Genomic DNA, 13136 nt, shown 5'->3' with positions numbered 1-13136 from the left:
GATGTTAGGCCAGCATGGAAGAGAGTAAACAGAATTGGTGATCAGTGTTGATCATTGTAAGAGATTTGAAACTATAAAGAAGAGCTGTTCCTTCACATAATTTAACACGTGACTCTCATGAGGCCAGCCGTGGTACATCACTTTACTGAATGCAAAGGGCAGATTCATCACCTGTCCCCTTTCTGGCATTGGCTTAATTTCCTTTGCAGTCATTGCCTTAGATAGGAGCGAGTAGCTGTTCTGTTATTAATGGATGCCCTTGCCTTCCTTCTCCAGAGCTGCCTGTGCCATGAGCATGAGGAACTACTCCTCGGTGGCAGAGTTCATCCTGCTGGGAATCTCTCACAGCGAAGGACTAGAGAGCATGCTGTTCGTCCTGTTCCTGGTCTTCTATGTCTTCGCCTTGCTGGGGAACCTGCTCATCCTCCTGACCATCCTGGCTTCCCCCAACCTCCACACCCCCATGTATTTCTTCCTGGGGAACCTGGCAGTGTTTGACATATTCTTCCCTTCTGTGAACTCCCCTAAGATGATGGACTACCAAGTAGGGCAGAGACACACCATCTCATACCACGGCTGTGCCTCCCAGGTCTTCTTTTACCACACCCTGGGGTGTACTGAGTGTTTCCTGTATACAGTGATGGCCTATGACTGCTTTGTGGCTATTTGTTATCCCATGAGGTACACGATCATCATGAACCTCAGGGTGTGCGCCTGCCTCACAGTGGGCACTTGGCTGGGGGGCTTTGCACATGGGAGCATCCTCACATTTCTCATCTTCAGGTTGCCCTACTGTGGCCCCAGTGAGGTGGACAGTTTCTTCTGTGACATTCCTGTGGTGTTGTCCCTGGCGTGTGCTGACACTTCTCTGGCACAGACTGTGAGTTTTACTAATGTTGGTGTTGTTGCACTCACGTGTTTTCTCCTTGTTCTCACTTCTTACACTCGTATTGTTATCTCCATCTTGAAAATCCGTTCCTCAGAAGGCAGGCGTAGAGCCTTCTCCACCTGCAGTGCCCACCTGACATCCATCATCTTGGTCTATGGTCCCGTGATTCTTGTTTATCTCAGGCCTGCTTCTAGTCCTTGGCTGGATACTGTTGTCCAGGTGTTTAATAATGTTGTCACTCCCTCCTTGAATCCTCTGATTTATTCTTTGAGGAATAAAGATGTGAAGTTAGCCCTGAAGAAGGTGCTAACTCAAGTCGCCCACCCAGCCTCTCAGGTATAAGGACTAGGAGAAATTCCTCTCTGAGGTTTCTTGGAGCTGCTTCTGGCCCACTGTCTTTATCACTTTTTCTTCAGAAAAGTCTTAACCAGTTATGTCATTGAAATTGTGTGGATGGCCAGGTTTCAGATTTATATCTTTGGCAATGCTCTCTAGATTATGCCTTAAGTTTCTCCATTTTTAGTTTGCTAAATTGATATATCTTATCTGATCCATGTACTCTGTACCTGTTGGACCATTTCAACTGATTATCATGAAACTGTTTCTACTTCATGTATTGCATGGAGCCTTCATGTTGTGTTTCTTTTTTTCTTTCTAGTTCCATCCCCTCCTTTCCTTTGCATGCAGAAAAACTGTGTTTTGTACTTGGCACTTTATCTTACAAGAGAGGAAGTAGCCATTGAGCTGTGTTTTAACATGTCGGAATAGAGACTCTAAATTCATAAATTCATAAAGCCAGAATTTTCTACCCATTGCAGGAGTTCTTTATTCTGGAAAATGGAATGTATGTGCAACTAATTAAAATTAAAGCAGGTACAGTATTTATTTTTTATTTGGGGTTGCTTTATCATTTGGGGTTTCTCATTACAGTATTTTTAAAACTATAGCTCATATTGAGATCCATCTACTCAAATACTTAGAATAATAATTAACATTGAATTCCCCATTGATTTGTACGTGACAGTGTTTGAAATATTTTACATTTATTGACTAAATTAATCACAGTATCCTAAGAGATAGATTCTATGCACATTCATTGCATGTGGGAGAAACTGTGAACAAGGAAGTATTCACTACTGGCATTTTGGGACCTGCAAGTAAATCCTCACCACTTTTTGTGAACTGCAGGATTGTCAGTTTCGTATAATGACTAGTTGGGAGGTTTTATTAACCTTTCTCTATATATCATTCTTTGTTCTCATTACTTTTTTTATAGTATCTAGTAAAACTGTGTCTTCTTATTTACAAGAGAACTAAGCACAGGGATGTTGGCATAGGAGTGACACTATGGGAATCAGGGAAGGGCAGGTCTCTAGGTAATATCTACAGATTCAGTCAATTTTGAGACAGCAATAATTTTCGGTAGTTACCACTCTGAAGTAAGATTCACTTTGCTGTAAACTGACAGATTAACTTAAAACCTACACCCAATTGGTTTAATGGGAAACTAGGTAACATATTTACTAAATGACTCATAAAGATGAAACAGTTTATTTAGGAGAACAATATTTCACTCCCCATGATATAAATCAAACAAGTATAAGTCACCTTGCTTGTGTTACTACATTGTCTGTCGCTGGTAGCTTAATACTCATCATTTGGAAGTTCTTGGGTTCTCCACTTTATTTATAGTATGGTATTTGATGCTTTCTTTACTCCAACAATTTAGGGTAAAAGTTGGCAGTTTAGAACAACATTGTTTTAGATTGTCAAAGGTGGCCAAGAACATTGGGGGGTGGGGTGGGATAGACAGGGTTCTTATTTCAAGATCTGCTAGGGAGTCACTGTCACATTGTCAGCTGGGCGGTAGTCCTCTAATGGAGCTTTTCATTGCATAGTAGCTCAATGCAAGCCCATTGTCAGGAGGCCTCTGTCCTTCACTCCCACGGGCACTTCCATTTACCCACGTACATGTGTTCACACTCACACGTGAGAGTGTGTGGATCCTGTCTGTAAGCATAGCAGAGTATCGTTAATTGTGTCAGGGGTTGGCTCTCTCCCGTGGGATGGGTCTAAATTTGGGACAGTCATTGGTTCAACATCTCCTCAATCTCTGCTCCATTCTTATCCCTGCACTTCTTGTAGGCAGAACAATTTGGGGTTGAAGGTTTCATGGGTGGGTTAGTGTCCCCCTCCCTCCATTGGAAGTCTCATCAGGCTAAAGGAGGTGGCAACTTCAGGCTCCATATCCCCTGCTGCAAGGACATCTCAACTAGGGTCACCTCAATAGACTCCCAGGAGCTTCCATTTTTCTATTGTATTCAGTGTTTAAATCTTTGCTTTAAAACCTCATTATGACAATGGAAAGATTCAAACAAGGACAACAATCATTTTTAATAATTTTTGTCTAAATTTTCAACTCAGAATGTTGAACTATTTTTTCAAGAGGATATCTTGGTACACGCTGAGTTTCCCCTAGTGATTAGAGTAACTAATGTGCCTGCATGTTATTTTTCTGGCTCATTCCCTTGGTGGTAATAGAAACTCACAGTGTAAAAGAAATGCTGAATCCTTAGAAAACACACAAATTGCCCTTATACCGATGGGATGTTTCTACTGACTTTCAAATTCCACACAGAGGAAAATTCATATTAGTATGTTCACTGTGCCTTAGATGAGGAGACCAGAACAATTGGAAATGTCATTTGCCCATTCAGTACAGTATAAAAAGCCCTGTTTTAGGAATCCACATAGCCTCAGGATTTCAGCTGTGGCCCTCCTTACAAGGCAGTATCTGCCTGAATAAGCTGTTTTACCAGTAGGGGTTTGGTTCCTTACACCGATCATGAAGATGACAAACTTGTTGCAAGTTTTTTTTTTTTTTTTTTCAGGATAATCATTGCAAATACTTTGAAAAGATTTTACTTTTAATTTAATTTAAAAAAAATGGAGTTAGTGAGACAGGTCTATGATGAGTTGTCCAGGAGGATCAGAAATAGTTGTGGTAGGTATTGATGAAGTTGCTAATTATGATGACAACGATGATGATGATGATGGTGAAGGTGATGATGACGATGGTGATGACTGCGATGGTGACGATGATAGTCGTGTTGGAGTGGTCAGCGATGCCCCTAGTATCTACAGGCAACTTTGTCCAACATCTTTCCAAGGAACAATCTACCTTGTCTGGAGATGGTTGCTGGTTACAGAACCCAGTATGATGTTTGAAGAGTGCATGAGGACAGCTTTACACTGCGGCTCTGGCCTACTTCAGCATTCCCTCTCTTTATTTTTCTAGGCAGGGAGGAAGTTGAAGTTTTCTTTTCCTTTTCTTTCCTTCCTTCCTTCCTTCCTTCCTTCCTTCCTTCCTTCCTTCCTTCCTTCCTTCCTTCCTTCCTTCCTTCCTTCCTCTTTCTATTTTTCTCCTCACCATCTGATAAAAATAACTTGCTTTCTTTATCAAGAAGCCCCAGGGATAATTTTAGTTTAAGAAATTTTGCAATGGAAGTTTTAGATTCAACAACAACAAAACAGGTTTTCTTGCTTCCAAATATTAGGGCTGTTTCTTGACATCAGTGTTGACAAGGCATTTTGGTTTGATGTGAATACACAAATCTCATTTATGAAACTCTCTTACCTCCTGTGTTTAGAGACACTCTATACTGCATTGGAAGTTATATCTTTGTGGTTTCCTTACTTTCCTTGCTCTTTCATCTTTGAGTTCCATTTACAATTTTTTTTGTTTTCCAAACTAGAAACAATACTCTCTTGAAATGCTAATTTAGGAAGTTAGCTTCTATTTAATATTTTCAAACTCTATTTTATTATTAATCTTTAAATTTTAAATTCCCATTCATCTTCTTTACATAAACTTATGGCTGCTCCTCTTTTTAGATTATACAGGTGTGAAATATATATATATATATAATGATGTGGGTTTTTTAAATTAAGCACCCATCATGGCCGTTCTTTCTCATTACTGCATTTATTGCTACCCATCTGTTTGTTGTTCCGAGATTGGTAAGATCACTCGTGTGAATGCAGAAACAGAACCTTTCCTTAATCAAAACAGATCAACAGTGACATTTGCTGCATTTTTGTCTTTGTTAAGAATAAGGAAAAAAATTTATGCCTCGTGCCGGGATAAATGTTGCAACTCAGATAAAGGACTTACTAATCATTGAAACATTTTTTGCTATTCCCTAGACATTCTGTATAGATGAACACATTGTCTAAAAACCCATTTTACTTCTTTTAAAAATATTTCTTTTACTTTTTAAAATACTTCATTGTTTTATGCAGAAAATTTTCAACATTAGTAGAAAGAATAGTTAACTTGGTTCCTAATTCTAGAGAGTAAATAACCAGGTTATTATCAGTCAATACAACATTAGCTTGTGGGATTTTTTGTTCTTGTTTTGTTTTTGACATTTGGGCATGATTCCATTTATCCTTAGTTAGCCAAAATTATTGGCTAACTAAATTTATCAAATTGGTTTTAGGCATGAATCAAGATGGTCATGTACTTTCATTATTAAATTTTCTATGCTACAGGAATCATGCTACTTGAATTTTAAATGTTGCAGCCAATTTACATGCTAAGAATCACTCTTACTTTCTCACCATGTAAGACATTTTTCATGTGTATTGGATTCTACTTCATACACTTTTTTAAGTATAATTTTATTTATTTTTTAAAATTTTTTATTAATTACACTTTATTCATTTTGTATCCCCACATAAACCCTTCCCTCCTCCCCTCCCGATCCCACCCTCCCTCCCCTTTCTGCATGCATGTCACTCCCCAAGTCCACTGATAGGGGAGGTTCTCCTCTTCTTTCTGATCTTAGTCTATCAGTTCTCATCAAAAGTGGCTGCATTGTCCTCTACTGTGGCCTGGTAAGGCTGCTCCCCCCTCAGGGGGAAGTGATCAACGAGCAGGCCAATCAGATTATGTCAGAGGCAGTCCCTCTTCCCATTACTATGTAACCCACTTGGACACTGAACTGCCATGGGCTACACCTGTGCAGGGGTTCCAGGTCATCTCCACGAATAGTCCTTGGTTGGAGTATGAGTCTCTGGGAAGTTCCCTGTGTTCAAATTATCTTGTTCTGTTACTCTGCTTGTGGAGTTCCCGTCCCCTCCAGCTCTTACTATTTCCCACTTCTTACATAAAATTCCATTCACTCTGCCCATCAGTTGGCCATCAGGCTCAGCATCTGCTTTGACAGTCTATACTGCAGAAGCTTTCATAGGCCCTCTGTGGCAGGTTTCAAGGTTGTTTCCTGTTTTCTTCTGGCTTTCAGAGGCCCTCTGTAGCGGGGTCCGATGTTGTTTCCTATTTTCGTTTTCTTCTGATGTCCATCCTCTTTGCCTTTCAGGATGGGGATTGAATATTTTAGTTAGGGTCCTCTCTTTTGCTTAGTTTGTTTAGATGTACAGCTTTTAGTGGGTTTATTCGATATTGTATGTTTATATGAGTGAGTATATACCGTGAGTGTCTTTTTGCTTCTGGGTCAACTCACTCAGGATGATCCTTTCCAGGTCCCACCATTTACCTGCAAATTTCATGATTTCCTTATTTTTCATTGCTGAGTAATACTCCATTGTATAGATGTACCACAGTTTCTGCATCCATTCTTCAGTTGAGGGGCATCTGGGTTGTTTCCAGCTTCTGGCTATTACAAATAAAGCTGCTACAAACATGGTTGAGCAAATGTCCTTTTTGTGTACTTGCGCCTCTTTTGGGTATATGCCTAGGAGTGGTATGGCTGGATCTTGAGGAAGCGCTATTCCTAGTTGTCTGAGAAAGCGCCAGATTGATTTCCAGAGTGGTTGTACCAGTTTACATTCCCACCAGCAGTGGAGAAGGGTTCCCCTTTCTCCACAACCTCTCCAGCATGTGTTGTCCCTTGAGTTTTTCATCTTGGCCATTCTGATGCGTGTAAGGTGAAATCTCAGGGTTGTTTTGATTTGCATTTCCCTAATGGCTAATGAGGTTGAGCATTTCTTTAAGTGCTTCTCTGCCATTCGATATTCCTCTGCAGAGAACTCTCTCTTTAGCTCTGTTCCCCATTTTTTAAGTGGATTACTTGGTTTGTTGCTTTTCAGCTTGTTTAGTTCTTTATATATATTGGATATGAGACCTCTGTCAGATAAAGGGTTGGTGATGATTCTTTCCCAATCTGTAGGCAGTCGCTTTGTTTTGATGATGGTGTCCTTTGCTTTACAGAAGCTTTTCAATTTCATGAGGTCCCATTTATTGATTGTTGTTCTTAGAGCCTGTGCTGTTGGTGTTCTGTTCAGGAAGTTGTCTCCTGTACCAATGAGTTCTAGGGTATTCCCCACTTTTATTTCTAGCCGATTTAATGTGTCTGGTTTTATGTTGAGGTCTTTGATCCACTTGGACTTCAGTTTTGTGCAGGGTGATAAGTATGGATCTATTTTCATTTTTCTACATGTAGACATCCAGTTGGACCAGCACCATTTGTTGAAGATGCTATCTTTTTTCCATTGTATGGTTTTGGCATCTTTGTCAAAAATCAGGTGTCCGTAAGTGTGTGGGTTTATTTCTGGGTCTTCTGTTCGATTCCATTGATCCACCATTCTGTTTCTATGCCAGTACCGTGCAGTTTTTATAACTGTTGCTCTATAGTACAGCTTGAGATCAGGGATGGAGATACCTCCAGAAGATCTTTTATTGTAGAGGATTGTTTTAGCAATTCTCGGTTTCTTGTTATTCCATACGAAGTTGAGAATTTTTCTCTCCAGGTCTGTAAAGAATTGTGTTGGCAATTTGATGGAATTGCATTAAATCTGTAGATTGCTTTTGGTAAGATGGCCATTTTTACTATGTTAATCCTGCCAACCCATGAGCATGGGAGATCTTTCCATCTTCTCATATCTTCCTCTAATTCTTTCTTCAGACTTGAAATTTTTTTCATACAAGTCTTTGACTTGCTTGGTTAGGGTTACACCAAGGTACTTTATGTCATTTGTGGCTATTGTGAATGGTGTTGTTTCTCTAATTTCTTTCTCAGCCCTTTTGTCTTTTGTATACAGGAATGCTACTGATTTTTTTGAGTTAATTTTGTATCCGGCCACTTTGCTGAAGGTGTTTATCAGCTGTAGGAGTTCCCTGGTAGAGTTTTGGGGGTCACTCATGTATACAATCATATCATCTGCAAATAGTGATAATTTGACTTCTTCCTTTCCCATCTGTATCCCCTTGATCTCCTTCAACTGTCTTATTGTTCTAGCAAGGACTTCTAGCACTATGTTGAAGAGATATGGAGACAATTGGCAGCCTTGTCTTGTCCCTGATTTCAGTGGGATTGCTTTAAGTTTCTCTCCGTTCAGTTTGATGTTGGCTATAGGCTTGCTGTATATTGCCTTTACTATGTTTAGATATGTGCCTTGTATCCCTGATCTTTCCAGTACTTTAAACATGAATGGATGTTGGATTTTGTCAAATGCTTTTTCAGCATCTAGGGAGATTATCATGTGGTTTTTTTTCTTTCAGTTTGTTAATATGGTGGATCACATTGATGGATTTCCGTATATTGAACCACCCCTGCATACCTGGGATGAAGCCTACTTGGTCATAGTGGATAATATCTTTGATGTGTTCTTGGATCCGGTTTGCAAGTATTTTGTTAAGTATTTTTGCATCAATGTTCATAAGGGAGATTGGCCTGAAATTCTCTTTCTTTGTTGAGTCTTTGTGAGGTTTAGGTATCAAGGTGGTTGTGGCTTCATAGAATGAATTTGGTAATGTTCCTTCTGTTTCTATTTTGTGGAATAGTTTGAAGTGAATTGGAGTTAGCTCTTCTTTGAAGGTCTGGTAGAATTTTGTGCTGAAGCCATCTGGTCCTGGGCTTTTTTTGGATGGGAGACTTTTGATGACTGCTTCTATTTCTTTGGGGGATATAGGACTATTTAATTGATTTACCTGGTCCTGATTCAGCTTTGGTGAGTCAAATCGATCAAGAAAATTGTCCATTTCATTTAGATTTTCAAATTTTGTGGCATATAGACTTTTGAAGTAAGTCCTAATGATTGTTTGGATTTCCTCAGTGTCTGTTGTTATGTCCCCCTTTTCATTTCTGATTTTGTTGATTTGGGTGGTGTCTCTCTGCCTTTTAGTTAGCTTGGCTAAGGGTTTGTTGATCTTGTTGATTTTCTCAAAGAACCAGCTCTTGGTTTCATTGATTCTTTGAATTGTTTTATTTGTTTCTAATTGATTGATTTCAGCCCTGAGTTTGATTATTTCCATCCGTCTACTCCTTTTTGGTGTGTCTGCTTCTTCTTTTTCTAGGGTTTTTAAGTGGGCCATTAAGTTGCTTGAATGAGCTGTCTCGAATTTCTTCTTGAAGGCACTTAGTGCTATGAACTTTCCTCTTAGCACTGCTTTCATTGTGTCCCACAAGTTAGGGTATGTTGTGTCTTCATTTTCATTGAGTTCTAGAAAGGCTTTAATTTCTTTCTTTATTTCTTCCCTGACCCAGCTGTCATTTAGTAACAAGTTGTTCAGTTTCCATGTGTGTGTAGGCTTTTTGCTATTTCTGTTGTTGTTGAAGTCCAGCTTTATTCCATGGTGATCAGACAGGATACAAGGGATTATTTCAGTCTTCTTGTATCCATTGAGGCTTACTTTGTGACCAACTATATGGTCTATTTTGGAGAAGGTTCCATGAGGTGCTGAGAAGAAGGTAAATTCTTTTGTGTTTGGGTGTAAAGTTCTGTAGATGTCTGTGAGGTCCATTTGATTCATGACCTCTGTCAGAGATATTGTTTCTTTGTTTAATTTCTGTTTTGTTGACCTGTCCTTTGTTGAGAGTGGGGTGTTGAAGTCTCCCACTATTAATGTGTGGGGATCTATATGTGGTTTAAATTTTATCAATGTTTCTTTTACAAATGTGGGTGCTCTTGTATTTGGGGCATAGATGTTCAGGATTGTGATGTCTTCCTGGTGGAATTTTCCCTTGATGAGTATGAAGTGTCCTTCCTTATCTCTTTTTATTAATTTTGGTTGAAAGTCTATTTTATCAGATATTAGAATGGCTACTCCTGCTTGTTTCTTGGGTCCATTTGCTTGGAAAGTCGTCTTCCAACCTTTTACCCTCAGGTAATGTCTATCTTTGTGTCTTAGGTGTGTTTCTTGTATGCAACAGATTCCTGGGTTTTGTTTACGTATCCATTCAGTTAATCTGTGTCTTTTTACTGGAGAGTTGAGTCCATTGATGTTGAGAGAAATTAATGACCAGTGGCTGTTAGATCCTTTGATTTTGATGTTGGCTGTGTTCATAAGGTTGTGTGCTTGGTTGCTTTTTGTTTTGCTGTAGTAAGGTTAATTATTTCCTGTGTTTTCTTGACAGAAGCTAATTTTCTTGGGTTGTATTTTCCCTTCCAGTGTCTTCTGTAATGCTGGATTTGTGTGTAGGTATTGTTGAAATTTGTTTTTGTCATTGAATATCTTGTTTTCTCCGTCTATGAGGACTGAGAGTTTTGCAGGGTATAGTAGCCTGGGCTGACATCTGTGTTCTCTTAGGGTCTGCATGATATCTGTCCAGGCCCTTCTGGCTTTCATAGTTTCTGTTGAAAAGTCAGGTGTGATTCTAATGGGTTTGCCGTTATATGTTACTTGGCCTTTTTCCCTTGCAGCTTTTAGTATTTTTTCTTTGTTCTGTATACTTACTGTTTTGATGATTATGTGGCGGGAGGATTTTCTTTTCTGGTCAAATTTGTTGGGTGTTCTGTAGGCCTCATGTATCCTTATTGGCTTCTCCTTTAACTTGGGGAAATTTTCTTCAATGATTTTGTTGAAAATATTTTCTGGGCCTTGGAGAAGGGAGTCTTCTTTTTCCTCTATTCCTATTATTCTTAGGTTTTGTCTTTTCATATTGTCTTGGATTTCTTGGACGGTCTGTGTCAGGAATTTTTTGGATTTAACATTTTCTTTGACAGATACATCGATTTCTTCCATTGTATCTTCTACACCTGAGATTCTTTCTTCCATTTCTTGTATTCTCTTGGTTATGCTTACCTCTGTAGTTCCTGTTTTCTTCCCTAAATTCTTCCTCTCCATTATTTCCTCCATTTGTGTTTTCTTTAATTTTTCTAGTTCTATCTTCAGGTCTTGAGTTGTTTTGTTTACTTCCTTCACCTGTCTGCTTGTATTTTCCTCTTTTTCTTTTAGTTCCTTCAACTCTGTCTCTTTGATTTCTTTCAGTGATTTAATTATTTCTTCTCTGAAGGCCACAAGCTGTTTGGCTGCATCTTCCCATATTTCTTCACAGATGGCCCTAATCTGCTTGTCTTTATCTTCCTCCATTTCTTTACGGATAGCCATGATCTGTTTGGTTTTATCGTCCTCTAATTCTTTACGTATTTTATCTGTTTCCTCTATTATTCTCTTCATCAACATAGATGTAAGGTCATCTTCTTGATTTTCTATTATGCTGCATTGTTCAGGGCTGTTCGCCCCTGGATGGCTGGGTTCTGGAGATGCCATATTGCTCTGTCTTTTGTTGGTTGAGCCTTTACGCTGACCTCTACCCATTGGGCTGATTTAGGTTTTGGCTCTTAGTTTCTGTGTGTCCTGGAGTCCTGAGGTAGGGAGTATCCCCTTGGCTGGAAGATGGTTTTTCCTGAAGGAGTCCTTCTCTGCTTTTTGGTTATGGTCACTGTATGGCCAGTGTTTCTCTGGAGTTGCCACTGCTCACCTCAGGTTTATAGCCCTGAGTAGTAGCTGTGGTCTATGTTAGGCAGGGGGAGATCTCCTCTTACCCATAGAATTTCTCAAGACAGCTGCCCCACTGCTGGGTTTCTTGTTATAAATTTAGTGTGCTGCTGCTCACTAAATTTCCATGTACAGTCCTCTTGAAGAAACTGCTGATTCCCTAGCTGTGGGGTTTTCTCCCAACAGGGAAACTCAGTCTGTTATCCTGGGGCGCACAGTTCTGTCCGGGAAAGTGGGAGGTGCACTCAGCAAGTCTCTGGGCCAAAGGCTGATTGCTCCGCTCTGGACCTGGAGAATGTGCACCTAGGTTGAGTTGGCGCCTGGGAGCACTGCTCTGGTCTGGAGGCTGGGTGCCTCACTCTGGACCAGAAGCTGTGTGTTTCTGTCTGGAATGGCGGCTGCAGGCACCGATCTGGTCCAGACGCTGTGGGTGCAGCCCCCCTGAAGGATCAGGGATTCCCACAGTTTTGGCAGTCTAGCCAGGGACAACTGGCCGATCCCTGGCACAGTATCTGAGGGCTGCTGTAATGGCTCTTCGGCTCCTGCAGGTCTGAGGATGCAGCTGTGTGTCCCAGTGCCCCAGGGAAACTCAATGGCGGCAGAGCACAGCGCTCCTGCCTGCACTAGAGTCTGCGTGAGTCCAGGAAGTGTTTTGGTACTGGGTGTCCTAAGCATTAGAGCTGCTGACCCCCTCCGCTGGGGGTTTCCTCCTGCCAGAGACACGCAGTCTGGTGCCCTGGTGCCCTGGTGCCCACAGTTCTATCTGAGGCGGTGAATCACGCGCGCAGGCAGGGCTCCGTGCAGGAGCCTGGGTTCCCGGCTCTGGGTCTGCGCTGGCTCTTGGGGTACCCGCGGAACCCGAGTCTTTTCCAGGGGATGTCTGGGTAACCTGGGGTCGATCCTAATTGTTTCCTGCTCCGTGGGGTTATCTCTCGACTGGGAAATCCAGTCTATGTTGTTGTGGGCCCACAGTTCAGTCTGGGACCGTGACCAGATCGCTCTGGCGGGTAGCTCTGGGCTGGTGACCAAGCCCCTGGCGGAACCGGAATCTCTTCCGCGGTTTAGCCGGGTGAGTTAAAGCTGATTGAATCCCCCACCGTGGGGTATCCTCTCACCTGAGAAACACAACCATTTGTGTTTTATGGCCGTGAGTTCTGATTGCTGGTCACTGTGCCAATCCTGCTGTGCTGCTCCTCAGAATGAGAGTCCTCCCGGCGCCGCCATCTTGCCCCGCCCATAATTTTATTTTTATATTAATTACAGTTTATTTACTTTACATCCCAGCTATAGCCCCCTCTCTCATTCCCTCCCAATCCCGCCCTCCCTCCCTATTTCCTTCCACTCCCTTTTTCAAGTCCTCTGATAGGGGTGGTCCTTCTCCCTGTCCATCTGACCGTACCTTATCAGATCTCATCAGGGCTGGCTGCATTGTCCTCCTCTGTGGCCTAACAAGGCTGCTGGCCTATCAGGAGGAGACAGTCAAAGCCACTGAATTCATGTCAGAAA

The 13136-nt window shown here is 41.2% G+C and overlaps 1 protein-coding gene across 1 annotated transcript; it reads left to right on the top strand.

Moving 5' to 3' along the window:
• Positions 1-253: 253 nt before the first annotated feature.
• On the top strand, positions 254-1231 carry LOC129687560 (olfactory receptor 958-like). Its single transcript, XM_055622022.1, has one exon. The coding sequence runs from the start codon at positions 254-256 to the stop codon at positions 1229-1231; it is 978 nt and encodes a 325-aa protein (XP_055477997.1).
• The last annotated feature ends 11905 nt before the right edge of the window (positions 1232-13136 follow it).

The sequence above is a fragment of the Psammomys obesus genome, unplaced genomic scaffold (genome assembly GCF_907164565.1).
Source record: "Psammomys obesus unplaced genomic scaffold, mPsaObe1.curated_primary_1811, whole genome shotgun sequence".
Classification (NCBI taxonomy): Eukaryota; Metazoa; Chordata; class Mammalia; order Rodentia; family Muridae; genus Psammomys; species Psammomys obesus.
Note: the sequence above shows the minus strand (reverse complement) of the source record. Positions and strands in the feature narration are given on the sequence as shown.

Coding starts and splice junctions, on each gene's coding strand:
- LOC129687560 (XM_055622022.1), top strand. CDS start 254: ATGCCCTTGCCTTCCTTCTCCAGAGCTGCCTGTGCCATGAGCATGAGG.